General features: G+C 48.9%; 1 protein-coding gene across 1 annotated transcript in view; it reads right to left on the bottom strand.

The window, feature by feature from the left end:
• Window positions 1-26,263, bottom strand: part of PRIMPOL (primase and DNA directed polymerase) — a 390,575-nt gene that overhangs the window by 194,712 nt on the left and 169,600 nt on the right. The window contains exon 4 of the mRNA XM_078678013.1: window positions 20,201-20,339. Coding sequence (XP_078534139.1) covers window positions 20,201-20,339 — 139 coding nt within the window. The remainder of the gene's footprint in view (window positions 1-20,200; window positions 20,340-26,263) is intronic.

The raw sequence follows: 26,263 nt of genomic DNA, 5'->3' as shown, positions 1-26,263 counted from the left end.
CCTGTTAGGTGAGTAAGGAAAGCTGTGATCGCCAGATGAACTGCTAAGTTGATTGGTGTGTAGAAAAGACGGACTGTGTGTCAAGTGCACGTGAACAGTTATGTCCTGTAAATGTGCTCTCCAACCTATTATTGATGCGTCCGTTGTAATGGTTGTCTACAGAATTTGATCAATAAAAGGCTGTACCTGTACTGTTTGTTGGAGTTCCACCATTGCAGAGAATGACAAACTTGACGGCTTATCAATACTAGATCGTCCAAATGACCCTCCGCTCTAGACCATTGTTGCACAAGGCATTGTTGTAGAGGACGCATATGTAATCTGGCATGAGGTACTATGGCTATGCAGGAAGCCATGGTTCCTAAGATGTCCAACTGTTCTTATTGATATTTGTTTTTGATGCTGAAATAGTGCAACCAGATTTTTGAAAGTATAAATTCTGGCAGCATTTGGGTAAACTACTCTTGTCTTACAATTTAGAATTGCTCCCAGGTAAGGCTGTACTTGTAGTGGTTGTAGGTGTGATCTTACTGCATTTAGTGTGAAACCTAGTTTTTGCAGTAAATTGTCGTTTGAGTGCTTTGCAAACGTGTTATTTGTACAGAAATATGGAAATACGTGTATAATTTGTATCCTTAAATGGGCTGCTACTACTGCCAGACATTTGGTAAATACTCTGGGGGCTGTAGTGACCCCGAATGGTAGCACTTTGAACTGAAAGTGCTGTCCGTTGAAGGCAAACGTGAGATATTGCCTGTGTGCTGGATAAATTGGAATGTGGAAATATGCATCCTTTAGATTCAATTTTGTCATGAAATCTCCTTTTTGGAGAAGTGGGATTATATCTTGAAGTGTGACCATATGAAAATGCTTCGATAGGATATACCTGTTTAGAAGTCTGAGATCTAATATGGGTCTCCGAGTTCTGCTCTTTTTGGGAATTAGAAAATAAAGGGTGTAAAACCCCTTTCCCTGTTGTTGTATTGGCACTGATTCTATAGCTCCTTTTGTAAACAGAGCTTTAATTTCTTCTTTTAACAGGTTTTGATGTTGTGTAGACGTTCTGTGAAAACAAGGTGGTGTGTTTGGAGGAATTGAGGTTAGCTAGAGACAATAACTATGTTGAATAACATCGAACACTTATTGATCAGATGTGATGTTTACTCATTGTGGAAAGAACTGTTGTAGTCTTCCCCCGACAGGTGATATGTGATCGGGGGAATTGTAGTTGAGTCGCTGTTTGGTTGTAGGAGAGGAATTGTTTTTGTTAAAACCTTCTCTACCTCTGTTATTTCCTTCATAGGATCCTCTATATTATTCTTTTTGGAAACTTGTTGTAGTTTTGTTAAAAGGGGTGGATGAGTCTTTGGAGGTTGTTTTAGATCCTCTGTGATATGTAGAGCGACGAAAAGGGCACCTTTAAGGACTAGGTTTGCAGTGCTCCCATTGACTTTGCAGTCTCATTCTTTTTAAAAATATATTTTTCCAGGAAAGTGTCCAGTTGTGGACCAAAAAGGGGCTCACCATCAAAAGGAAGACCTATAATATGTTTTTGTACTTCTGGTTTATAACCAGATACTCTTAGCCATGCATGTCTTCTTAGCATAAGGTGGGTGTTTATTCCCCTAGTTGCTGTATCAGCTGCATCAAGGATGCATCTTATATTTGTGTTCGATGTAAGTTAACCCTCTGATGTAATTTGGTATGCCCGATTTTGTATTGTTCGTGGAGATGTAGTAAAAGGTCTTCCATTTAATTATAACGTGACCTGTCATGCCTTGATAACAGACCTATAGAATTAACAATCCAGTGAAGCTTGTGCTGCTACCCTTTTCCCTGCTGTGTCTATACGTTTACTCTCTTTGTCTGGTGGTGGAGCTTCGCCAGTTGCTTGAGAGTTTACTCTTTACGTGCTGTTGTACCTACTAAGGAATCGGGTGTAAGCCGAGTCCTAATGTAGATAGGGTCTGTTGGGAAAGGTTTATATTTTTTTCCACACTTGAATTGATAATTCTAGATTTTAAGGTCTCTTTAAAAATATCAGTAGTATGGCTAAGCATAGCCTTTAACATTGGTAGTATTGGGTTGATTTTTGTGTGGAGGAAGGAGTGTCAAATAAAAAGTCATCCTCTATTTCCTCAGTATGCAAATGTACCTTATGAAAATGTGATGCTCTATTTATAAAGTCATAATATGTAGTGGTATCATCTGGTGGAGAGGGTTTTAGAGGGATAAAAGTCTGGATCCGTGTCATCAGGAGGATCTGGGTAAAATGTATCCCAGTCATCTTGTGGGAGTAGTGTGTGTTGGTCATAATCATCACCCTCATCCCCTGTAAAAGTGTGTATTGACCCTTCTGAGTGTATATCGTCATGTTCTGGAGACTATTGAGGTGAAGATGTTTGTGGTATTGGAGTAGGAGTATTCATAAGTGGACTGGTGGCTTTATCCTCCTGTTTTTTTCTTTTTAGGAATGACATGTTCTTGAGGAGGTCTAGTAAGTATTCTTCCTGTATATGGATGAATTGCTAAATGTTTTTGTTTACTGTGCAATTTTTCAAAACCAGGTTGAACCTCCTCTGAAGAATGGTCTATTGTACATTTTTTTCGACTATTCTGTCTCCTGTATGCCTGGTTGATGAGTTTTGGATCCGAGGCTTTAGATTTAGAGCTCGAGTCAGAACGTTTTTTTGGGATCCGAAGGTTTCGGTACTGAAGATCTGGACGTGTCTGCTTTGAATTTCGGCTACAAAGATTTTTTCTATTCGGAGTTGGTCTGTTTCAGATCGATAGTCTTTGACTGTCTTTTCGGAGCTGTGCCGAGGCCAGACTCTCTGTGATTAGTCGTTTGGTGCAGACCATGGCCTGAAGACAGTGGAGGCCCAACAGCTGACTTTTGTACCTCAGGTGTAACTTTTTGGGGCACTTTACTCACGGTTTGTTGCCCAGGTGTAAGGGCTTCTGCCTCGGAGTCAGAGCTTTGTTTTTGAGAGAAAGTACCCTCACCTGCAGCTGATTGATGTGCCTCCATTTTGGTTGAAACCGGTCCTAGGATGCTTGTTTCCGGTCCAGGGAGGACTTGGCTTGGCAGTTTGGGCTGGACTGTTCCCATGAGACACAGGGTCAAGACTGATTTGCACATGGCCAGGTCTAAACTGGGGTGGCATGGTGAGCAAAAGAATGATGTATTTAACCCAGATCTCTTGACTGGTCGTGGATATCCAAAACTATAAATTTAAGAACTGACAGCCGATGACCGATCCTTGAACAGGGAAACAAGGAAAGGAACTTAAAACTCTGTTCATGGAATATCAATGGCCTCGGGCCCAAAACGAACTAACGACCACTCACTACTGTCATACCTTCAAAAGTTTGACCTAATCCTCCTACAGGAAACTTGGCTGGAGGAACCCCTGCACCTCCAAGGCTACAAGACCTACCATCTCCCTGCAGTCTGACAATCAAACTACGGGCACCGCAAAGATGGACTGACCGTCTACGCCTCGATTGAAGCTATAACTGCAGGAAAAGAACGTTTGAGCAAAAATACAACATCTGTTGAAATATTGGCAATACAATTTGAAATGCAGGGTCGAAGTAACCCACAACACATAACCCTGGCTAATATCTAAATTCACCCCCAGAGCAAGATAATTGGTGCTAAGCAGCTGATACTCGAACTTACGCAGTTAATAACGGAGGATGAAGGCACAAACTACATTATAACAGGTGATTTTAACATGTTCCTAGCTGAGGGAACAGACGATTGCAACCCCGAGGATGATAAACATCGAGCATGGGGGATTATTTCCCAGGACAAATACAAGTGGGGCAAGCCAACCAAAACCTCAAAGGACTTGCACAGAGAACTGGAAAGCCTATCGATGGTAGCACTAAATGGTCGCACGCAAGGGGACAGACCCCAAGCACCAACTTTCCATAGGAACTCCGTTAACTCTGCAATCGACTACACCTTCCTCGCCTTCCCACTCCTTGGCCTAGTAAAAGATTTCCGGATCGGGGTCTCCGACCACAGCGACCACCAACCTCAAGAGCTTACTCTTGGTATTCAGGGGACTGCCTTAACATACGCAAACCCACACCCCCATCCAAGGTCGAAATACGAACATAAGAGAATTCGATGCAAAATACGCGACCCAGAAAAGTTATCAGTTGCTGCAAAGACATTGTGGGACGAAATCACATTCATCGAAGGAAGTATGGTCTGCGCCTGGGATACTTTCTCCAAAGCTCTTGGCCAAACAGCCCCGCCGGCCGCTACCCAACCAGCACAATAAGAACCTAAGCTAAAACAAAACATCTGGGTGGGAACAAGCCAGTGCCCTCATCTGACCTCAAGCCAGCATGCTGAACTAAGACAACTAAGGGGCGATATAAACAGAGCAATCCGCTCCTTGCGCCAAAACAGCGCAACAGCCGGCACCTTAGATGAACTAGGAAAACTCCGAGCAAGGAAAAAGAAAATTATTTGGAGTGCAAAAAAGGACCACACGGAATTACTCTGGGCCAAATTATTGCACGACGCCAGATCGAACAACAGTGCAAGATTCTGGCAAACGGTCAAGAGCATAGAGAATCCATCGGGTCCTAGGATCAACTCACATATAACGGAGGATGTCTGGACAAACCATCTGCAAACCTACTTCAACGCAGACCCCCATAGCTATTCGGAAAAATTGGCGGAACCTCATCTTGCACTCCCCCCACCTCACGAAAGGTATAACTTGGCACTCAGCTTCTCTTTAAAAACAATTGAGGGCAGAATTAAGCAAAGTCATCAAGATGGTGCCCCAGGGCCCAACGGCTTGCCACCAATACTATACAAACATGATCAAAAATACTGGTCTAATACATTATTACGGCTTTTTGATAACATCGTTGCAACAGGAACTATCCCAGAATCCTGGAAAGGCTCCATCCTCTCCCCTATCTATAAAAAAGGCTGCAAGAGCGACCCAAAAAACGACAGGCTCATAGCTCTCATTGACATCGAGGCTAAGTACTACGCCGGTGTCATCCTGGCCGAACTCCGGGAATGGGCAAGGGAAAAATCCTTAATCCCAATCAATCAAACAGGGTTCCAGGAAAACGTAGGAACCACCACAAATATCTTGGCTCTTTCGCTTTTAGCTGACTCCTCAAAAGCGACAAGACAACCATTATTTGTCTGTTTCATCGATTATAAAGCCGCTTTCGACAGCATAGATCGTGGAAAACTATGGTCAAAGCTAGCTCAATGGGAAATACCTACCGCTCTCCTGAATCAACTCATCCTTTTACATACCGAGACATGGGTGCAAATAAAACTGGGGGACGGTACGATTGTGTCCAGGCGGATCCCAACTACCAGAGGATTGAAGCAGGGATGCGTTCTGGCCCCAACTTTATTTAATCTTTTTGTGGCCGATCTCTCAACTGATCTAGACAACTGCAACCACCATGCACCAAAACTGGGAGGCCTCTCAAACCTACTGTACGCCGACGACCTGATATTAATCAGCCAAACACCAGTCGGCTTACAGCATCTGCTTCACACCGCTAACAACTTCGCCTCAAAAAACGGGTTAGAAATTAACCTAGAAAAGTCAAAAATAATGGTGCTAAACCAGCGCAGCACAAAAAAACGACTGAAATGGCAGCTGGGCGAGAGTGAACTTGAAGTTGTCAAAGAGTATACATATCTAGGAATCATCTTTGACAAAAATGGGTCGTATGATCAACAAAAGGAGGCGATTCAAAGGCGAGGGACCATCCTAGCAATCACTTTGAAAAATCTAAAAAATAAAATTACTGGCCCAAACCTGCTCCCGCTGCTTGAAGTGCTCCAAGCAAAGCTGTTGCCAACGTTAACCTACGGCAGTGAAGCCATGCGAGGGTTGGATGAAGAAACCCTGATTAAAACGGTCGCCAAAGCCCTCAGAATAATCTTCAAGCTTCCAAAATATACCTCCCCCACCCAAGTAAGACTTGAATTCGGAATAGCAAATCAGACAATAAGTAGGAAGGCCGCATACGTAAAAAGCTGGTATAAAATAAAGAACGCAGCGGCGGGATCATTGAACTAATTTCTATGGAAGGAAATATCAAGAAAAAATGTCTCCCCCGCCAAGGCCTACCTTCAGTCAGGGATTAGGATGTTAGCCTTGGAAGACGTCTGGGAGTCAGGACTTCCATTTAAAAATGTTAAAGACTTGGTAAACAAGTCGGCAAAGCTTGTCTCTCTTGAAAACGACAAAGAAAGCTTAACTAAGAGGGCCCACACCTGGTTTGTGATACAAAGCTACCTAAAATGCACGCCACAACCATATCTCGGAACCAGCTTCTCAGGCTCACTAAAGGAAGGCTTCTTAACTTGAGGATGGGCATTTTACCTGTCAAACCCCACATGCCCCCCTGGAAACGTTCATTTGCAACCACATCATGCAGATTATGCGGCGAAACCAAAGAAGATATGCTGCATCTTCTGTGTATATGCAAGTCTCTAGACCGGGAAAGGAGAGAGCTGTTAAAACCGCACATAAACGAAATGCATATCCGGTCTTGCAGACAGGCAGTGAAGGCATGTTTTAACGGGGTCAACACCAGACTAACCTGCAGTTTTGTCCGCTTTATGAAAATTGCACAAACAAAACTTTGCGCTGCACCCTGAGCACAGCCGCCCTTGCCAAGACTCTCAAGTCGGTAACTTCTCGACCCCGCTGTTCACCGACACAAAGTCTAGTAGATCACGATTAAATAACCGACCATTAGATCTACGGACACACGTGTTGCCTTCAGTCCGGGACTCTCCCACAGCCTTCACTCGAACTTTACACTTTTACCTCAATTATATTTTATGGATTTTAATCAACCAATTGTTCGCTTTTGTACATTGACACCATGTTTTTATTGAAATTCTATATTTATGCTGTACGTGTACTTTCATACTGCTGTGTGAGTTGCAAAGATTTACATTTTTTTTTTTAAATCTCTTTATTAGCATCAGATTGGTCCGTGCAAGCGTACAAATACACAATAAATTGTTGACAATGAAGACGTCAATGATCATTATACAAAGGAAGTAAATGGATGACTGGACCAATGACATTACAGGTAGTGCAACACATTCTAAAATCTTATTTTCACTTTTCCATACCGGAAGGAAAATTGCACATGCGGCACAAAGAGATAAAACTTTCCACAAACAAAACGAAAACAAGTGAGCCTTCGTGACAGATAGAGCGGCAAGCAATACACCTATTGACTAGTAAGATGGCATAATCAGAGGCATAGGCAGACGAGGGCAGTGAAAATGACAAGCGTAAGGACTAGGGCGAAGCAACCACCCCAGCCGGGGCAAGGTGCGCAAGGGAACTGAGGAAGGAGACGCCCCGGCCCCAACCAGCACATAGTCCAAAAACAGCAGCTCACGCATAACCCACTCCAGCAGTGTGTGGACGCAAAGCCCTGCAGACCTCAATAGGCAGCGCACTGGTAGTTCGGCTAAAATCACCTAGCCCACCCCCTCTGGGACAATTGAGCTAGCAGCCTGGGAGTGTGTATCCCGTGTGATCTTGCTAAGATACTGTCGGTATGGGCCCCAGATGTCAATTGGGCGTGAGGCTGTAGGGATCTGGGTGGAATATTCCACACTATTGGTATTGCATTGAGCAAGGCTGCGCATCCAAGTCGTGGAATCAGGGACTCGCCTGGACCCCCAAAGTAAAGCAATTTCCCTTTTCGCCAGCAAGAAACCTATGGCGGCAAGCTTACGCGTGGACCGGGGGAATTCCGCGACATAGCCAAGCAGAGCAATCTCCGGCTTATGTTGCAATTCGCACTCTAGAATGTCTCCCAAGATGTGGTGTACCTGTAGCCAGTAGGTGTGCAATTTCGGACAGGTCCATGTGAGATGTGCAAAATCGGCATGGGGAGCTTTGCATTTAGGGCAGTGATGAGGTCTGTTTGGATCGATTCGGTGGGCCAGCGCCGGAGTGAAGTATAGTCGCCTCAAAAATTTGAAATGAATTAGTTTATGTCTACTGTTGACGGAGACCTCTTTAGTGGAGCGGCAACAGGCATCCCATTGGGCATCAGTGATGGGGCCACCCAAATCAAGTTCCCATGCCGCACGAACCTTCGCATCCGAAGTCGGGAGGGCCGCCACACAAAGTCCATACAACCTGGAGACCATATGGGCTCCCGTTTGCGACTGGAGGAGGAAAGTCAGTGCTGTCAATTCATCCGGCGGCAATGGGAACGACGGAAACTGCGCTTTAAGCATGGACCTCAGCCTGGTCAGGACAAAGGAATCCATAAATGTCCGGTCCGTGAACCGTGGATCCTCGGACACAGAAAAAACATGTCCGTCCGGAAACAGATCCCCTACTGTGGCGAGCTGGTATTTGGACAGCGTTCTGCAGACCACCGTTTCCGCAGTGATGGGGAGCCAGTGAGGGTTAGGTAATGGAAGAGCCGGGGAGTACAGTACGTCCAGCTGGAGCAGCCTACGCATCTGCATCCAGGCCCACGATGTAGTGGACACAGTTTGTATGTCAAGTGGGTCACGCGGTAAGCCCCTGGGCAAGATCGAGTTGAGGGTAAGTGGCAGGACCAGGTCCGCTTCAGGTCTCAAATACGGGATCCGAGCGTCCGGATGGAACCAAGGATGCGCATAGGCGCACTGCGCGGCTAGGTAATAAATATAAAAGTCCGGCACTCCAAAGCCACCTCGTTCATAAGGCAGCGTTAGGATGCGCCAAGAAACTCGCGGATTCTTATCCCCCCACACTAGACGCAACAACAATGAGCGGAGTTGGGTGAAAAAAATTCGAGTGAGCGGGATCGGTATGTTATTAAATAAATACAGAAAACGGGGAAGTATAATCATTTTAATAATGGCGATACGGCCGGCCATAGAGATAGGGAGGCGAATCCAACGTGCAATATTATCCTCCAGAAAGTCTAACGCCTGCCCATAATTAAGACGAATCATGGATACCGTTTCTAGATGAATGTGGATACCCAGATATTTCACCGAGTCAGTATTCCATTCCAGCGGGAACGGGCAGTCCCAGCGCGCAGTGGAGGGGGTGAGCGGAAAGATCTCTGATTTATGCCAATTAATACGAAGACCGGAGTACCTCCCAAAGCGTTCCACCTCAAGCAGCAAAGGCGATAGGTTGGTCTCCGGAGACCTGACATATAGAATGGTATCATCAGCGTAAAGGGAGACGAGTAACGGGCCCGTCCGGAACTGGAGCCCGCGGTGCAGGTGGCTCTCCTGAAAGTGTCGTACCAAGGGATCCATGGCCAGAATATATAACAGGGGGGACAGGGGGCATCCCTGCCTGGTTCCCCGGGAAAGAGGGAAGCTATCAGAGAGCGTGCCATTAAGGCGCAGCCTCGCTCTGGGGGCAGTGTAAAGCAGCTCGACCGTGGAGACAAACAAGGACGGCATGCCCATGCGGTGCATGACAGATAGAAAAAACGACCATTCTAAGGAGTCAAATGCCTTCTCGGCGTCTAGAAACACCGCAGCTGCCGGTGTAGTCGGCTCAATCCTGTGAAGGACAGAAAACAGCGTCCGCAGATTAAAGGAGGTGGATCTATGGGGAACGAAGCCGGACTGGGCTGGCGAAATGATAGATTCCATAAGTAAAGATAGTCGGGTGGCAAGGACTTTCGCCAAAATCTTATAGTCAAGATTGAGTAGGGAAAGAACCTGTAGGAACCGCACCTAGTGGGGTCCCGACCCGGCTTGGGAAGAAGAATGATAACGGCCTCCCGCAACGTGGGCGGCAGAATCCCCGTCTCGAGTGACTCCGCATACATCTCGATCAGGCGAGGTACCAATTCCTCCTTGTACTCCTTATAAAAGTCAGCGGAGAAGCCATCCAGCCCCGGCGCCGAAGAGCCCCTTAATGCATCGATGGCCTCCACAACGCTGTCCGGCTCAATAGGCATCGCCAGAAAGTCCTGCATATGTTTTTCCAGGAACACCATAGAGATTTCGTTAATATAGGGGCCAGGGTCGCGACAGTCAGCCGATAGTCCTGAGGAGTACAATTCCTTGTAGTAGGATAGGAAAGCATCGCAAATGGCAGGGGTGGTCTGATGACGAACACCTAAATCATCGACCAAGTCGGAGATGAATGACGCCTGGCGGGGGGGACGAAGCAGATGGGCCAAGAGCTTGCCGGGCCTGTCACCATCACCATATTGCCTAGCCGAGTGTTGTGTGCAGAGATATGTCAGTTCCCTGTCTGCAGTGTCCCTGAACTCTTGCAGCAGTGCCAACCTTTTCGCCTCCACCCCACCATCCGTGTCAGTGAGTGTGTTAGTGCCCAACGCAGCAATGTCCTTCTCAATACGGGTCAGGGAGGCACGGATGTCACGCAAAGCCCCTACATGTTTGTTGATGCAAACCCCCCTAATAGTGGCCTTGAAACCCTCCCACAATGTAGCCCAAGTGTCTACTGTGCCCTCGTTGAACTCAAAATACTCCTCTATGGCAATACGAATGTCTTCCTTGAAGACTGGGTCTGCTAACGCCTTGCCAGGAAAACGCCATTGTTTCTCGTACCCTCCCAACCTGGGGATTAGCAGGGTCAGCACTATGGGAGAATGATCAGACAGAGTGCGCGGGAGTGTCAAATGGTCACTCACCCAGCCGGCCACCCCTGGGGAAAGGAGCCAGTAGTCTATTCTGGTGCTAGTGTTGTGATATCCCGAGTGGTGGGTGTAAACGGGTGAGGTGGAGTGTAAACGGGCCTCAATGTCAATCAGTGAGTAGTGAGCGCACACATCCGCCAGCACAGCACGGGAGCGGGGCTTACAATCCGGGTAAGAGGAGGTGCTGTCCCTGGCAGGGGTCATGAGCAGGTTAAAGTCACCCCCCAGTATCATCATATCAGTGTCTAATCTCAGCAGAACATCCTGGAGTCCCTGGAAGAAGGCAGGGGAGTCCGAATTGGGGCCATATATTCCAACAAAGGTGACCTTAAAGCCCAGAAGCACCCCCGTAACCACAACATACCTGCCATCTACATCAAATACGCTGTCTGAGAGCACGAATGGAACACGTCTATGTATCAGGATTGCAACCCCTCTTGCGTATCTGCTATAGCTAGAAAAAAATCTGTGCGCGCCCCAGCTTTTCGCAAAGGAGGAAGAGTCAGCATCCACTAGGTGCGTCTCCTGCAGAAATAGGACATCCACCCCATGACGCGCTGCATAGTTTAGAACTTGTCGCCTTTTCCTCGTGGCATTCAAACCTCGGACATTCCAAGACATGGAGGTAAGCCTGGAAGGACCAGACTGTTGCCCTAATTTAGCCATTCAAACTCGGTGGAATCGTAAGAAAACGTGTGTGTACGGACCTGCCAGTTCCTCTCGCAACACAGGCATCACTTAGATAGATAAACAGTGCGTATGCACAAACATCAGAACCAAAGCAGAAACAAACCCATCCCAACCACCCACCGCCCAGCCACTCCTTAAGCCCAAGGAGGCTAAACCCACCCCTCCGGAGACAACCCAGAGCAACAAACAACAACAGTCGTCCGCTAATGTACCTGCAAAATAGAGACAACGTTGGGGAAAAGTACAATGCGGCTCGCGCCATGGGGGTAGGCGACGCTCCGCCATGCGAGAACCACAATCGGGGCAACGTTCAAATGTCAGCAAGTATGAAAAAGCACTGCAAAAGTAAAAAAAAAAAAAAGAACAGTAGTATCAGACGCAGATTACTGGGGCAAACAATCCGGCTCGAAAAGATGGGGAGGTGATAAGTCAACCCTGTCCAGTTTCGTTAAACAAGTCAGCACTAGCCTGTGAGGCAGTGCGCGGCGGAGACCGTTGAGCTTCATCAGATCGTCGAGGGGACCCCCTGTTTTTGTAGGTTCGACAAAATTCCTGTGCCTCCGCAGGGGAGTCAAAAATGCGAAATCTGCCGTCCACGTCCACCCGGAGCCTGGCAGGATACAGCATACCATAGCGCAGTCCCATTTTGCGCAAGGCAGCCTTGACACCAGTGTACTTACGACGCGCATCTTGGACCATGATGGTGAAGTCCGGGTAGAAAGAGAGCACATCTCCCTGCCACCGAACCTCGCCCGCCTCCCTGGCAGCCTTCAGCGCCGCGTCTCTGTCCCTGAAGTTCATGAGCCTGGCAATAATGGGCCGGGGCGGCAGGCCAGGGTTAGGTCGGGGCCCCAGCGATCTGTGTGCGCGCTCAACCACAAAGCCAGCGGTAAACGTGTCACGGCCAAAAAGTTCGATCAGGAGGTGTGCCACAAAAGTGTCAAAGCGTCCGGTAGCTGTCGTCTCCGCCACGCCAATAATTCGGATATTGTTGCGCCTACTGCGCGCCTCTAAATCCTCGTTCTTAATTGCGACGTCTTTAAGGATCTTCTCCACCCGTTCCAACCTCTTCAGCGTCGACGCAGCTCCATCCTCGATGTCGGAAACTCTGGATTCCGCCAGGTCCAGGCGCCTATCGTGCAGTTGAATCGTCACGCCCATGTCCGCCATTTTCTTTTCGAGGGTATCGAAGCGAGAATCCAAGGCCTTGAAACCAGCTCGCATCTCACCCATCATCTCAGCGACCATACCCGCAGTGTCCTTCGCCGCCATCTGGCCCCCAGTGTCCGCCTCCGCCGCCGGCGAAATCGCAGAAGCACGGACGGGTGCCGAACTGAAGGTAAGTCTCTTCTGGGTGACATCCTTCTTCACCATGTTGGTAGCAATGGCGGGCAAAGCACCAGTGGCACAGGACTCTACGACACCAGCGACACCCAGAGAGTCAATCACAGTGTCAGGGCACCCCAGCAGCAAGGCGGGTAGGACGGGACCAGAAGAACAGGGGTATTCGTTGTTCCACCGCCCAAGGGCTGAGTCACGCTGCAGGAGCCCACGAGTCGCCAAGGCAGTTGCACACAGGACGGCAGGGCAAGAATCCGGCTGGAGGAATGTGCCAGAGGCCAAGAAGCAGGGTCAGCAGGCGGCCGCGGCAACCACCCGGCAGCAGCCGGCGAATCAAGGGGCCCGCCAAGACAGGTAGCCAAAGGTGAGGTGGTGGGGGGACCAAGTAGGCAAGGCCCCGAGGCAAGAGCAGCTCAACTGGGCGAGGTCCCGCAGGTCAGGCAGCCAGCGCCGGTCACAAGCAGTTGTATAGGTGGCCGATAATCAAGGCCACCGCATCAGCAGGAGTGCAGGAGAGTTCGTAAAGTCTAGGTCTGCAGGGGGACAGGCGCAGGTCTTGGGTGCACGGTAGCGGTGGGGCGAAGGTGGCAGGCCCCCACCGAATGCAGCGACGCCAGGCCGTCCGCAGAGCGCCCAACAGCCCGCCGGCCACACCCCTCGCCAAGCGACCCCCAGCCCGAGGCCCGCCGCCCGCGCCCCCCGCCCGCCGCCGCACCACCCGGCGGTCCCGAAAATCGAGGCCCCGGCTCCCAAGGCAGGACCAGGCCGCAAGTGCCGGTCGCGCACCGAGGGGCCGCACCTCCACCCACGGACACCACCGGGGCCGAGCAGCGGACCCGGGAGAGCACTACAGCGGCCCTAGGGCCGAGGGGGACAGCAAGGGGGCAATCAGTAGACTCACCAGGCGCTCCGCAGCCGCAACGTAACGGCCCGCGAGGCGCAGCCGGCCGCAGCACCACTCAGCTGTTCCGACCTTCCACGTCGTCCCCCGTCCTCCAGATTAGGCAGGCAGCATCAGGCGGCTTCAGGGATCAGCCGCAGGCAGAATCCGACCTCAGTGCAGCGCCGGATCATTGGCGAACGGCCCCATTCAGTTCTCGCCCGGCGGAGCTCTACGATCAGGCGGCCATTTCGTTCGCCCGCGTAGCCACGCCCCCCCAAAGATTTTAATTAATCAAGCAATAAAGATTACTTACTTACTTACTTACTTGACTGGGGGTGAATGTTTTGATTTGTTCTGCATTCCGTCCATCAATTGTGTGTCTTTTGCTTCCATTTCAGTTTCTGGCTCCTCCGAACCGAAAATGTCTGGTGTATCATCGATGCTGCATCAAGACATTTACATTCTTCTTGCTTTACGGTCCTGGAAAGTCTTCTTTGACCTGAAGGATTTACAGGCCTCACAGTCTTGTTCTTGATGATCCGGTGAGAAGCAGCAGTTACACACTATGTGTAAATCAGTATGAGGGAATTTTGAATGAGAGGAAGGGCAGAATTTAAATGGTGTCCATTCCATACCCTTTAGTAGTTTTGTGGAAAAAAGTTGCAGAGAATTTCCGCCCAGAAGGGTGAGGGCCGTAAAGGCCAGAATGGAATCGAATATCTTAGACGATTTTATATGTATATTAGAATGAATCTCGATTGATAACAATACCAAGAGTTATAGAAAAGGATCCTATTAACTGTGTCGACAGGAGCAGAGGAACACATGATGAACCCGACGGCGGAAAAAAACAATTGAGTCGATGACCATGCGCAATGCAAGCAAGAGGAGGAGTCACTATAACGTGTGACTCGATAAACTATTTAAGAAAAACAACTTGCACATTTCGGAGCCCAACACTAGATGGCACACTTTGCTAGGCATGTGTATCTACAGCGACATAAAATATATTTATATGTGACAAGAAGGAAAGCACACTCCAAGAATCCCAAGCTTTCAAGATTTTTTTTTGGGGGGGGGCGTGGCTTAGCCGCAAAATGGCCGCACTCCAAGTGGGCTCTGTCAGGAATCCTGCAGACATTCTCATCGCTGCTTCTCGGCACCACGCCATTTCGACTCACCTCGCCCCGGGGCACAGTTTGATCCCACTTTGGCCCTCCTGCGGTGTCGCCATGCCGGGATCTGCTGTTGGGCCTGGGCGCGGGGTCTGGGCTCTTCTGCTGGCGGGCCTGGCTTCACTGGGCCTCTCTTTGGAGGCCCTCCTGCGACCAGATCCTCGCCACAGGCCCTGCCTCCAGCCCTTCGTCTCCAGAGCCGGTGAGTGTTGCCGCTGTGGGGAAGTCTTGTGGCGAGGTTGGGGCCGCGCGCACCGTACCGCCAGGCTCTGGCCTTCTCGCGGTACGGGCGACATCTTCCAGCTCCTGGCGCCCGTTGTAACAGCCTGCCCTACCGGGCCTCGCGACGCTGGTGGCGCGTTCCCCAAGATTTCTCGCTGCTGGCTGCCCTCCTCCTGCGTGGCCCCCCGACTGCCTGGATTACCTCGCTGCTGCAACTGGGGACTTTTCAGCTGCCCTCGGTTATCTGCCCACCAGCCGCCTGCCTGCCACTGCCACTTGGCGGACAGCCCTTCCTGCCCTCCTACTTACCAGTTGTATGGCCCTGGGCCCTCCACTTGTAGCCGCGCATTCTTAACTGCCAACGCTGGCGGCCCTGCTCACCACTTGCCTCCTCCTCGGGGGGCGACCTCTTTCACTGGTGGGGGACAGACCCTGAGGGTACCCTGACCCCTCACCACCTCGACACAGCCTCTTCTTGCTGCCTCCTGCCTCCTCAGATCGATGTCCCACTAAGCGGACTGTCTCACGCCTAAATCTCCTGTTGGGTCCCACTGTTGCTGGTGGTACGGCGCAGCGGGGCTGGGGGCGCGCACGACACCGCGGGGCATGGGCCTCCTGGTCCTCATCCCAGCACCCCTCGCGGCCCTAAGCACAGGCAGTGTACTAGCTGCCCCTTCGGGGTCCCGCGACGTGGGCTGCGCGCTCCTCTTGAATCCCCATTGCCGGACGCACCGACATGCACGACCCTGCTGGCGTGCTACCTGCAGCCTGTCCATCGGCTGCCTCCCCCTTTGGGCCCGGCAGACCGCCCGGCTTCTTTCTGACATCAGCACCTACTGAGACTCAGCGGCTGCTGTCATCCTAGGTTTCGATCGCATTCTTCAGCCGCACCTGCCAGGAGCCGCGAATGCCGCTTTGAATCATTCTCGCCCTACGGCAGCGGCGCCCCCATCCTCTCCTGCTCCACCAGGCATGAACGCTTTGTCCCTTTGCGCTCTCAGGTCTGCGCCTAACCATGGGGAAAACGGATCCGAAACAGCCCAAGATTGCATTTGACCAATGCCGGCAGACTCGCTAGGACGGTGCGGTCACCGACTTTGGCGACACCACCTCTCAGGCTGATGCTGCTCCAACGCTCCCGCGTTGACTTGAAGGCCATCATGTTAGAGATCAAGTCTATGGTCACGGGCATTGCTGCTCAACTCGACCAACTGTCAACCCGGATGGACGCTGTCAAGGCCCGTGTTGACACGCATGACACTCGCTTGCTGCAGGTTGAAACGAGAATTTTGGAGGCTGAAGATGCTGCCGCACGGGACCACCACAAGCTTCTACAAATGGATAAGGTCCTCAAAGTATTCAGAAACAAGAACGAGGACTTGGAGGCGTGCTTCCGCAGAAGCAACCTCCAACATCTCCAAGAAGGAAGACTTTGTGGAACAGCTGATTCGAGAACTCTTTGGTGATGTCCTATCCTCAGTCTTCATCGTCGAGCGTGCCCACCACTCCCTCGGCCTTCGCCTGGCTCCAGGCTTGCCGGCGTGCCCTATCATTGGCAAATTGCTGAACTTTTACGACCGTGACGCCATCTTGCCGGCAGCCAGGGAGAAAGGCGACATCCGGCACCAGGGCAACACCCTGGCATTCTATCCAGACTACTCAATGGAAGTGCAGGCTGCTCGCCGAGACTTTCCGGCGAAACGGATTCTCCAAAAACACGGTGTCTCCTACTCTCTGGCTCACCTGCCAAATTGTGGGTCCGGTAAGGTTCCAAGATGCATGTCTTTCTGGAGCCTAAGGCTGCGCTGTCCTTCGCAAGGTCTTTGGACAAGGCTGTTCGCAACCCCCAGGAAAATCTCGGTCCCATGGTCCCCGAGTTGGTGTGATACGGGGGTCTGTCTGGGGTGCAGGTCAACTGGGGCAAATCCATTCTCTTCCCTTTGACAGATGCCACTGTTCCCTTCACCTCGGATTACCCATTTATATGGGCCTCTGGGCCTACTAGGTACTTGGGCGTCTGGCACAGCAGAGACATAGACGAACTTTGAGGGCGAACTTCGGCCGCGTGTCGACTGGTTGGAGACTAAGATCCCCCTCTGGCGGGACGCGTAGCCATCGCCAAGATGGTGGTGCTCCCGAAGTTCCTGTACCTGTTCCTTAATATCCCCATCCCACTCATGGCTCATTTTTTTAGCACACTTCGCTCCATCATTTCTCTTGCCTGGGCTGGGTGTCAGCAAAGAATCGCATACGAACTTCTCACACTTCCCTTAATGTGTGGCGGACTGGGCGCCCCGGTTTTCAAACTGTATGCCCTTAGTGCCCAAGCCAGTTTTCTTCACTTTTGGTTGCATCGGACGCCTTTCCAACCTCATGTAGCGGTCGCGGCGGATCTCACGACCCCATTGCAGCTCCAGACGGCCATCTTTGCCCCTGCGAAACCTCAGCATGGAGAGATAAATACGGTTGAGACCCTGCGCTGGGCCTGGGATGCCTTCGGAAGATCTCCGGTTCTAGCTCGCTCTCCGCTAATTACATGCCCATCGCCTATCATCCCGCGTTTCCCATCCATGCATTCTGCCGGAATGGAAAAACGGGTGACTAGCCTGGGGCTCTCCATTTTATCGGATCTTTACCCTGCTGGCAACTTCTTCTCTCTTCCAGCCGAATCCGGACCCTTGGATACCCTGCTCTATTACCAACGTAGAGTGGCCTGTTGGGAACTGCATCACTCGTTTCAACAGCCTCCCCCTTGATGGTCACTCTCGACCTTGTTTATACTTCCGTCTCTCCTCGTAAGCTGGTCTCCAGGCTTTATGCCCTTGCCCCGGCAGCATTCCCGATCTCCGCTGACCAGGTGCGCATTGCGGGAGGCAGGACTTGGGTACCGACCTCTCTCCGGAGACCTGTCTGTACTGTTGCCGGCAGACCACAACACTTTCTCCTAACTATCGCCTGCGCCTCATACATTTTTTAATATTTGCACAGATTATACCGTTCTCCTGCCCAGTTGCATAGAATAGGTCTCGTCCAAAGCGATAAATGTCTTAGTTGCTCTGCTCCTGCTGCCGACTTCTCTCACCTTGCATGGCGGTGTCCCGAGGTCTCTGCATTTTGGTGCGATGTGTGTACTGCCATTAGTGAGATCATTTCCACGCCAGTCTTACCTGACCCGCTGCTGTGCCTTTTGGGTTTCGTGAAACTCTGTGAATTCTGGGATCTGATGCCGGCATCCGGCCGGCTGCATGATATCTGGGGTCCCCTTGTCTCATACCGCCAGCGCGCCTCTTCTTCTGCGTCCTCTCCCACGCTCCCGCCAGCGGCGACCGCTGGTGCTGGCTCGTAGAATCGGCCCTCCCCTCTGCTCACTATAGCCTCTCTGTGGCTAGCCCTACACACACTCTGCCCTTTGAGCACTCCACTTGGCCATTCATGCTTCACCTCTTGCTGTCACCTATTCTGCATTATGTGGACAATCCTTTTGTAATTGTTTTATAATGGATGGATCAGCTGTGCTTTTCTTTACTATTTGGCGGTTGTCCTGCCTGTATCCCTGTACCTGGATGTGCAAGTCTTTTCAATAAAGTTCTTTCAAAAATCCCAAAAATAAGTTTTCAAGACATTTAATAAGATCTTTAAACAGACAACGATGTATTTCGACCAACAATTTCCAGTATCGAATATATAGTCGGGAGAGCTCACGTCACAAAACTCAGTATGATAAATCTGAGTCCTAATTGAATCCCTTGTACGTGGGACAGAATAATCAGCGAAACATCAACCACTGAGGTCAATATTTTAATTGCTTCTTGGTTGATACAACAATGGAAATTACACATACATTGAATGATCACTGAGGTCAATGAGAACGCATTGTATAAAGAGTTCCATGGAATTAACAAAATACAAAACGTAAAATAGATTGATGTGGGTTACAGCACATTAAGCACTCACGATGATATAATTACAAGTGCACAATGCGACAAAACAGTATAATAGGAACACTAGAGGTTGCCCTAAGGAAACATGAGATACTTAACAACCGTGCCTCAATGAATAGCCATTCTAAGTTATGAATTAAATTGAATTTTATTGCAATTATGGTTATATACTTCTCCAGCATGCTTCATTATGAATCGGAGGTGCTTGTACACAGGTAAAGGAAAGAGATGACGGATTTACTAACCGTGATAAAGATTAGTAAAAACGAGTCTGTGTCTGTTTGAAGATCTTATTAAATGTCTTTCGAACCTGGAGTTCCTGGAGTGCAGCGTTTTTCTTCTTGCTGAAAATACATAGGAAAGGTGGTCTACCTTCCACACGTGCACCAGCAGCTAGAGCACACTACCACTGTCGACATACAAAGTATATATGTCAAATTTGTTTAATTTATTTAACATTATTTCTGAGGGGTGTTGTTTTAAGTCCATGGCCCCATTATTTTCTAATGAAGTTGAATGTAATACCTGTGATCAACGATGTGTGATGCTTGACTTACTCCATGGCTGTGGCAGATATGCTACTGTTTAGTCACCTTTTGGCTGTAGTGTAATTTGTGAATAGCAATGGGCTTACTCTTGTAGGTGGGTGTTTGTAGTAGCCTGTCCCTCCCTAAATCCTTCCTTACATTTCTCTGAAGACCTCCCATCTTACAGTAGATATATTTCTATGTTTCCAACGACTTTTCCTAGTCTTTGCCTCAACACCACCAAGTAGTAAACGTACATGCACAGAGATGAACCCATTGAAAAGAAAGGAGAGGTGGATAGCTCCACTCTTAGGTTTGCGAATTGCACTTTGTAATATGTAGTACGTTTGCAGTACAACTTAATGTACTGCAAAATGCAGTTTGCGATTCAGGCCCTTGGTGTCTCTGAGTTACTTCATGCTCGAGGGTGTGGGCCATACACACTTTATAGCCAACATGAGACTCTCTTTACTATGTTAAACTTCACGACGCAGAACAGAATTTACACAATATGTCATCTCCGAACCTCAGTACCAACAGGGTAGTTTAGGGTGAACTTTATTTAGTATGTCGCATTACAATATTGCTAGATCTTCAGATCATTGGCAAGTCACTGGTTAATCGGATTTCTTACAACAGATTAAACTTTTCCCAACTGGAGTCAATTTACAATAGGGACATTTTAACTGAAAATTCATAATGCGTGGTCACAAACTAGTATCTCTGGGGTTTTTTCTTATTACTTACGGTAATAACCTGTTCAACCATCTTCTTTCCATCAGCCTCTGGATTAGCTGGTTTATAGAACTCCAAATCAAAATATAGCTTACAGACCGAATTTTCTGGAATGACTTCATAGCAATGCATGAGGGATTTGCGATGTTTGCTAGGAAATAAAAAGGTTACCAGAAATTAAAGTCACCTCCTAAACAATACATCTGTAAAAGTCCATCCCATCATATATTATCAACTGGTTTGTTCAATTCAAAGTCATGCGGAGAATCATTGTGTAAACATCATGACATGATGTATGGTAACTAGAGTGTTCATCTTGCATGCGCATGAATGTGAAGCAGAATGTGCATATGCATGGGTTGTTCATGGAGTGCTGCTGGGCCACTGAGAGTCAGATGAACAAACTTCTAACCTAAGAAAGCTGAAGCTCTTCGAACAGCAAAAATAATGAAGTTGACTGAACAGCTCTCAGACGTTTTACTGAAGATCGTGCAGAGCGTAGGTTTGTTTCACATGTCTGTCTCTCCTGCTACCCATTCTACAGCCTAGGATCAACAGGTTACACTTCCTTCTAAGTGTGTTCCTCAGAAGGTAATGATAAAGTAATTAGCGGTGCACTTTATCCTGGCCTTCACTCTTTCTAGTTTTGCTAACTTGACTCTATACATTATTTGTACAGGTGTCCAATATTGCCATTGTCCTAAAGATACTACTTTAAATAGTATACGGAGGTTAAAATGCAGTCACAAAATCAATCAGATTTGGTCTATTTGCATCATTTACTGCTGTCTAGCTGTGAATTGTTACAATTTGTTACAATTTGTGTTATACAACGTTAATGTACAGACCGTGACCTTTGTATTGCTGTATACATCATGTGGGACACAGAGAACTTCTTCGACGCTATTTAATTTAATTTTTTGTCTTAATGTAATGTAATGGGTGCCGCTCGCTAGCCGTGCTGGACTGTGGATTCTGTTGACAGCATTCTTGGGAGCCTGCCTGTCCCCTGTCCAGCGCGTATCTGAGGCGCTAACCTGAGGAGGAGGAGGAGGAACGCTAAGGCATTGGGGCACTGTTGTTCAGCGAGGACGGGGCCGGGACTGCGAGGCCCAGCATTTCAAGCGGCCAGGCAATCGCCGCAGCTGGAGCCTCTTCCCCGCCCCGCCTCTCAGCGCCTGAAAACGGCTCGCGGGAGCCGCTAGCTAGCCGTGGTGGACTGTGGATTCTGTTGCCAGCATTCTTGGGAGCCTGCCTGTCCCCTGTCCAGCGCGTATCTGAGGCGCTAACCTGAGGAGGAGGAGGAGGAACGCTAAGGCATTGGGGCACTGTTGTTCAGCGAGTACGGGGCCGGGACTGCGAGGCTCAGCATTCCAAGCGGCCAGGCAATCGCCGCAGCTGGAGCCTCTTCCCCGCCTCTCAGCGCCTGAAAACGGCTCGCGGCCCCCGCTTCGCGGGAGACGCTCGCTAGCCGTGGTGGACTGTGGATTCTGTTGCCAGCATTCTTGGGAGCCTGCCTGTCCCCTGTCCAGCGCGTATCTGAGGCGCTAACCTGAGGAGGAGGAGGAGGAACGCTAAGGCATTGGGGTACTGTTGTTCAGCGAGGACGAGGCCGGGACTGCGAGGCCCAGCATTCCAAGCGCCCAGGCAATCGCCGCAGCTGGAGCCTCTTCCCCGCCCCGCCTCTTCCTATTTAATCCCACCACTCCCCGCGCACGCGGAACGCGCACCGGGATGAGGATCGGGACGAAGCCCGGACTAAGGGCGGACAGTCTGTGACAGTCCGGGACTGACCGTGACTGGGCTGGGCCAGGACCTTTGTCCGTCGCTGCCGAGAGACACCTGTGGTATATAACCAGTGAGACTTATTTCTTTTCACATATATTGTGGACTACCTGTGCTTTTGCTTCACCTGAAACCATTATTTATTGCCTAAGTACAGGGTTACTGAGTGTAAGTGTGTTATTAGCTACCTGTGCGCACTATGTCAAAGCAAAAGCCTCCCTCAGTATCTAATACTATGGACAATTACTTAGTGCAGGTTGTGAGCCAAATCAACAGCAATAGAAGGATTTCACTGGGGTTGAGTTCCTCCCCCATCACCACACAGAATTCCCTGATCGAATCTTCTCAAGTAGAACCTCCGGTACAGGCTAATAGTAGCGATGCTCTAGTTGTTGATTATCCTACAAATGATATCTCGGAACAAAGTATACCTCCCATTGTTGACCTAGAAAATGATTCAGAAGACCTGCCAAACATGATAGAAGAAAATTCCCCGCCCCCTGTGCCTGTAACTAGAGCGGTCAGAGCGTGTAGAAAAGGCCAGATTAAGAGTGGCGGCTCTCGCTCGGGTAGAAAAAGGATAGCTTCACCACCCAAAAACATGGTTACAAATGAAGTAAATGGGGTGGATGGTGGGAAGGTGATCATGGAAGACGAACAACTGAAGAAACTAGTGAACATGTTCGAATCTAAAATCAAGTGTATCATTAAACCACTGGTAGCTAAAATTGACCAGCTAACAGTAGAGGTAAACAGATTAGGAGGACTCCTAAACAAGACATTGGAGGAGGTGGGCAACATATCACACATAGTTTCAAGTAGAGTGGAAACTAACAAGGAGCTCTCTGGGAGTATGGAGGGGGGGGGGGAGAAAGTGGTATTGAATCCTCCCCCCATCCAGCCCACAGTAGACAAAGGTGCCCAGGTAATGGCAAAAGAAGACCCCCCATTAATACCTATCGCATTGCGGCCTGAGAAAGGCTCTGTCCAACTCATTGTATTATTATTATTATTATTATTGGATTTTATAAAGGGCGTAGTCACCCGTAAGTATCCCAGCGCTAAGATCCGATCTGACCAGAGGGAGGCTCAGGAGGGTGGGGGGGGGGGGTGGGGAGGGAGATCAGGGGAACAAGTGTGTCTTGAGCCGTTTCCTGAAACGGAGGTAGTCAGGTTCCATCCTAAGGTCCCGGGGGAGGGAGTTCCATAGACGGCCCGTATTGACGGAGAAACGCCGTCCGCCCGTACGCACCTTCTTCACTCTAGGGATAGTGACTAGGTTTTCATGGTCCGAACGAAGGGCTCTCAAGGCTTTATAGGGCCTGATGAATTTTTTTAGAATAGGGGGTCCTTTGTCCTGTAAGATTTTATGTGACAGGCAAAGAGCCTTGAAAGCCACTCCCTCTCTCACTGGGAGCCAGTGGAGCTGCCTCAAGGCTGGTTTAGCGGAGGATCTCGCCGGGGTGTTAGTGAGAATCCTTGCTGCAGTGTTCTGGATTCTCTGCAGTTTGTTGAAAGTTGCCTCGGGAGCGCCAAGATAAATGGCGTTACTAAAATCCAGCCTTGATATAATAAGGCCTTGGATTATTAATTTCTGGGAAATGGGAGGGAGCAGGGGCAGAATCTTTCTGATAGCTTTAAGGAGCCCAAAGCAGGTCCCGTAGAGGCTTCTCCCCTTGTTCTGGTCTTGGCCAATTTTCCCCCCTTGAAGCCAGGCCAGGTGGAATCTACATCTTCTTTGATCAGTAAAGCGGTGCATTGGCTATCGAATAATATGTTGATATCTCCTTGGGGTAAACAGCAGCTAGCTGGGGAAGTCAACATGGCAAGAAGGGTAGACTGGATAGGGAATAGCCTGAAAAAATTTGGAGGAGATTGTTTAGTCTTAAATTTTCAGGCCCAGATGTTCTTCCTAGTGTCCTGTCAAATATATTCCCCCCACAACGTAGGAGCACTGATATAATTCCACTAACACTTGATTTTTTTCTATTGCAGAGGTAGCATAGTGAATCCCAGCATATTAAGGACAAAGTGGAATTCGGTGCCAAATGGGTGGGGCAGGGGTGTCCAAACCAGCGAATGGGGAATTAGCCTTGAAAATAGGTTTGCGGCACTGTCAGACGTGAACGAATGTGATTGACTTGGGAGGGCTGATAGTGTTGTGCTCAAAGAATTAGCTGAGCCTGTTAGATGTGTGCTTCCATATCTGAGGGGATTACTCTTACCAATGTAATGTCTACGACCCAAGTAAAAAGGGGGGGGGGAGTGAATCTAATTCTACAGGGTAGAGAATAGAGATTAAAGATCCCGAACAGCAGACCTGCTACAATTTGCTAGAGACATGTATTACTCCTGGGTTAGAGGTACTTCCACTAGAATCATCAGGCTATCCATCTATTAATATAGAACCTGAATTGGGATTGGAGGTTGAATCCCAAGGAATGCTAACAATCAAGGAACCTTCTTGCTGCCCAGGAGCTGAGACTGGGTTGTCCTTTCTTTCTTGGAACCTTGCCGGAATTGTTAACAAGTTAACTTCCCCAGAATGGTGCAATTTCGTCGACCAATTCGACATCATTCTGTTTCAGGAAACGTGGACATTGACCCCAGTACATCGTTCTGGGTTCCTTAACTTCCAGGTACCAGCCACAAAAAACCCTAAAGGTCGCCCATCAGGGGGCCTGATAATCTGGATTCGCCAATCATTATGTTGTAGTATCCAGCAACGTAGTTCCCTATCAAATGACATTTTGTCAGTTAAAATTACATGGGCTAATGGCCAGGAGGTGGCTATTTTTAACATCTATGCTAGGGAAGTGGTGGGGGGCCAAACATCTGAAGTAATCACTGCCCTTGACCACGAGCTTGAGGCGCTCCCAACCCAGCTGTCTATCATTGTGGGCGGCGATGTCAACACTACCTTTGAACCACTTGGTCAAGAGGACCAAATTCTTGTTGCTGAAGAGGACAGCAAATGGGGCGTCCCCCAACTTGAATTACCCGCAGTTAAAAGATGGACAACAGTGGCCATCCAACTGAAGGCTCTATGTCTAGCGAGAGGCCTTAGAGCAGCTAATGGACGTACTCCATCAGATCGCCAGGGGGAGAAAACATTTAATAATGGTAGGTTTTCAAGTAGAATAGATTACTTCCTGGTGGATATCAGAGAATAGCATAGGCTGATTGATATGATTGTAAAAAATAGGATGGAGAGTGACCATAACCCTCTTTGCATGGATATCCAAGCAAAAGTGGGGTTAAGAGAACCAAATCCAGTGGGCGGCAAAGCTACCCTAGATATTGTAGCCTTGAGAACCCGGAGAGACTGGAGGAACTTAAAAAAGTGGTGGTCGAAGAAGTGGGCAAGATAAACACACACAGTAAAAAGCAAAACTTTTCTGAAATCATGCTAGAGGCTCACAGCAAATTCTTTGCTAAGCTTCAAGGGTTCTTTAGGAAGGCCATAAAATTAGATAAGGTTAACAAAAACTTACCTAAGATGGGGTGGTATAACCAGTCCTGCAAAGTAGCCCGCCAGAATCTTAGTAGTGAACTTAGAAGCAGGAACTTCTCAGGTGTGAGAAAAGAGAGGGATATATATAGGAAGGCCCAGAAAGAAGCCAAGAAACAGTGGGACGAGGATCACTGGCGTGATCTGAAATATGCCTGTGCATCAAAGGACCAAAGGCAATTCTGGGCTCTAGTTAAGTGGGACAGAGGAGGGATAGCACAACCCCCGCAAAATACCGTTGCTAAAAACCAGTGGGTAGACTTCTTCAAACCACAATATGCTCGTGATTTAGTTGAAGAAGAGTGCACACTACCACCTACAGTTTTTTATCAATGTCAGCTATTCACTATAAAAGATGTTAGTATAGCGCTGGACTGTGTGACAGGGGGCAGAGCCCCAGGAATGGATGGCATACCCGCTGATGTGTTTTTAAGTGATCGATTGTCTTGGTGTCAGTATTTCGAGTGGTTAGCTAATTCTGTGGCCAGGGGTGCATCAATACCGACCTCATGGAAGGGTGCCGAAATAATTCCGGTTTTTAAAAAGGGAGACAAATCACTACCTAGTAATTATAGACCTATCAGTCTTATAGACTCGGCACAAAAACTAATAGGTCGACTAGTGCAAAATAAATTGCAATCTTGGATAGAAGAAAAAAAGATATTTTGTCCCCATACCAGGCTGGTTTTCGCCCCTGTACAAGTTCAGTTGATCAGGTTTTCTTTTTTATAGCTCTTTACTGGAGGAACGTGGCCCTAACCAATGGGACCCTTTATGCT

This window comes from Lissotriton helveticus, chromosome 2_2 (assembly GCF_964261635.1).
Source record: "Lissotriton helveticus chromosome 2_2, aLisHel1.1, whole genome shotgun sequence".
In the NCBI taxonomy this organism is placed as follows: Eukaryota; Metazoa; Chordata; class Amphibia; order Caudata; family Salamandridae; genus Lissotriton; species Lissotriton helveticus.
This window is presented reverse-complemented; position numbering and strand designations above follow the sequence as displayed.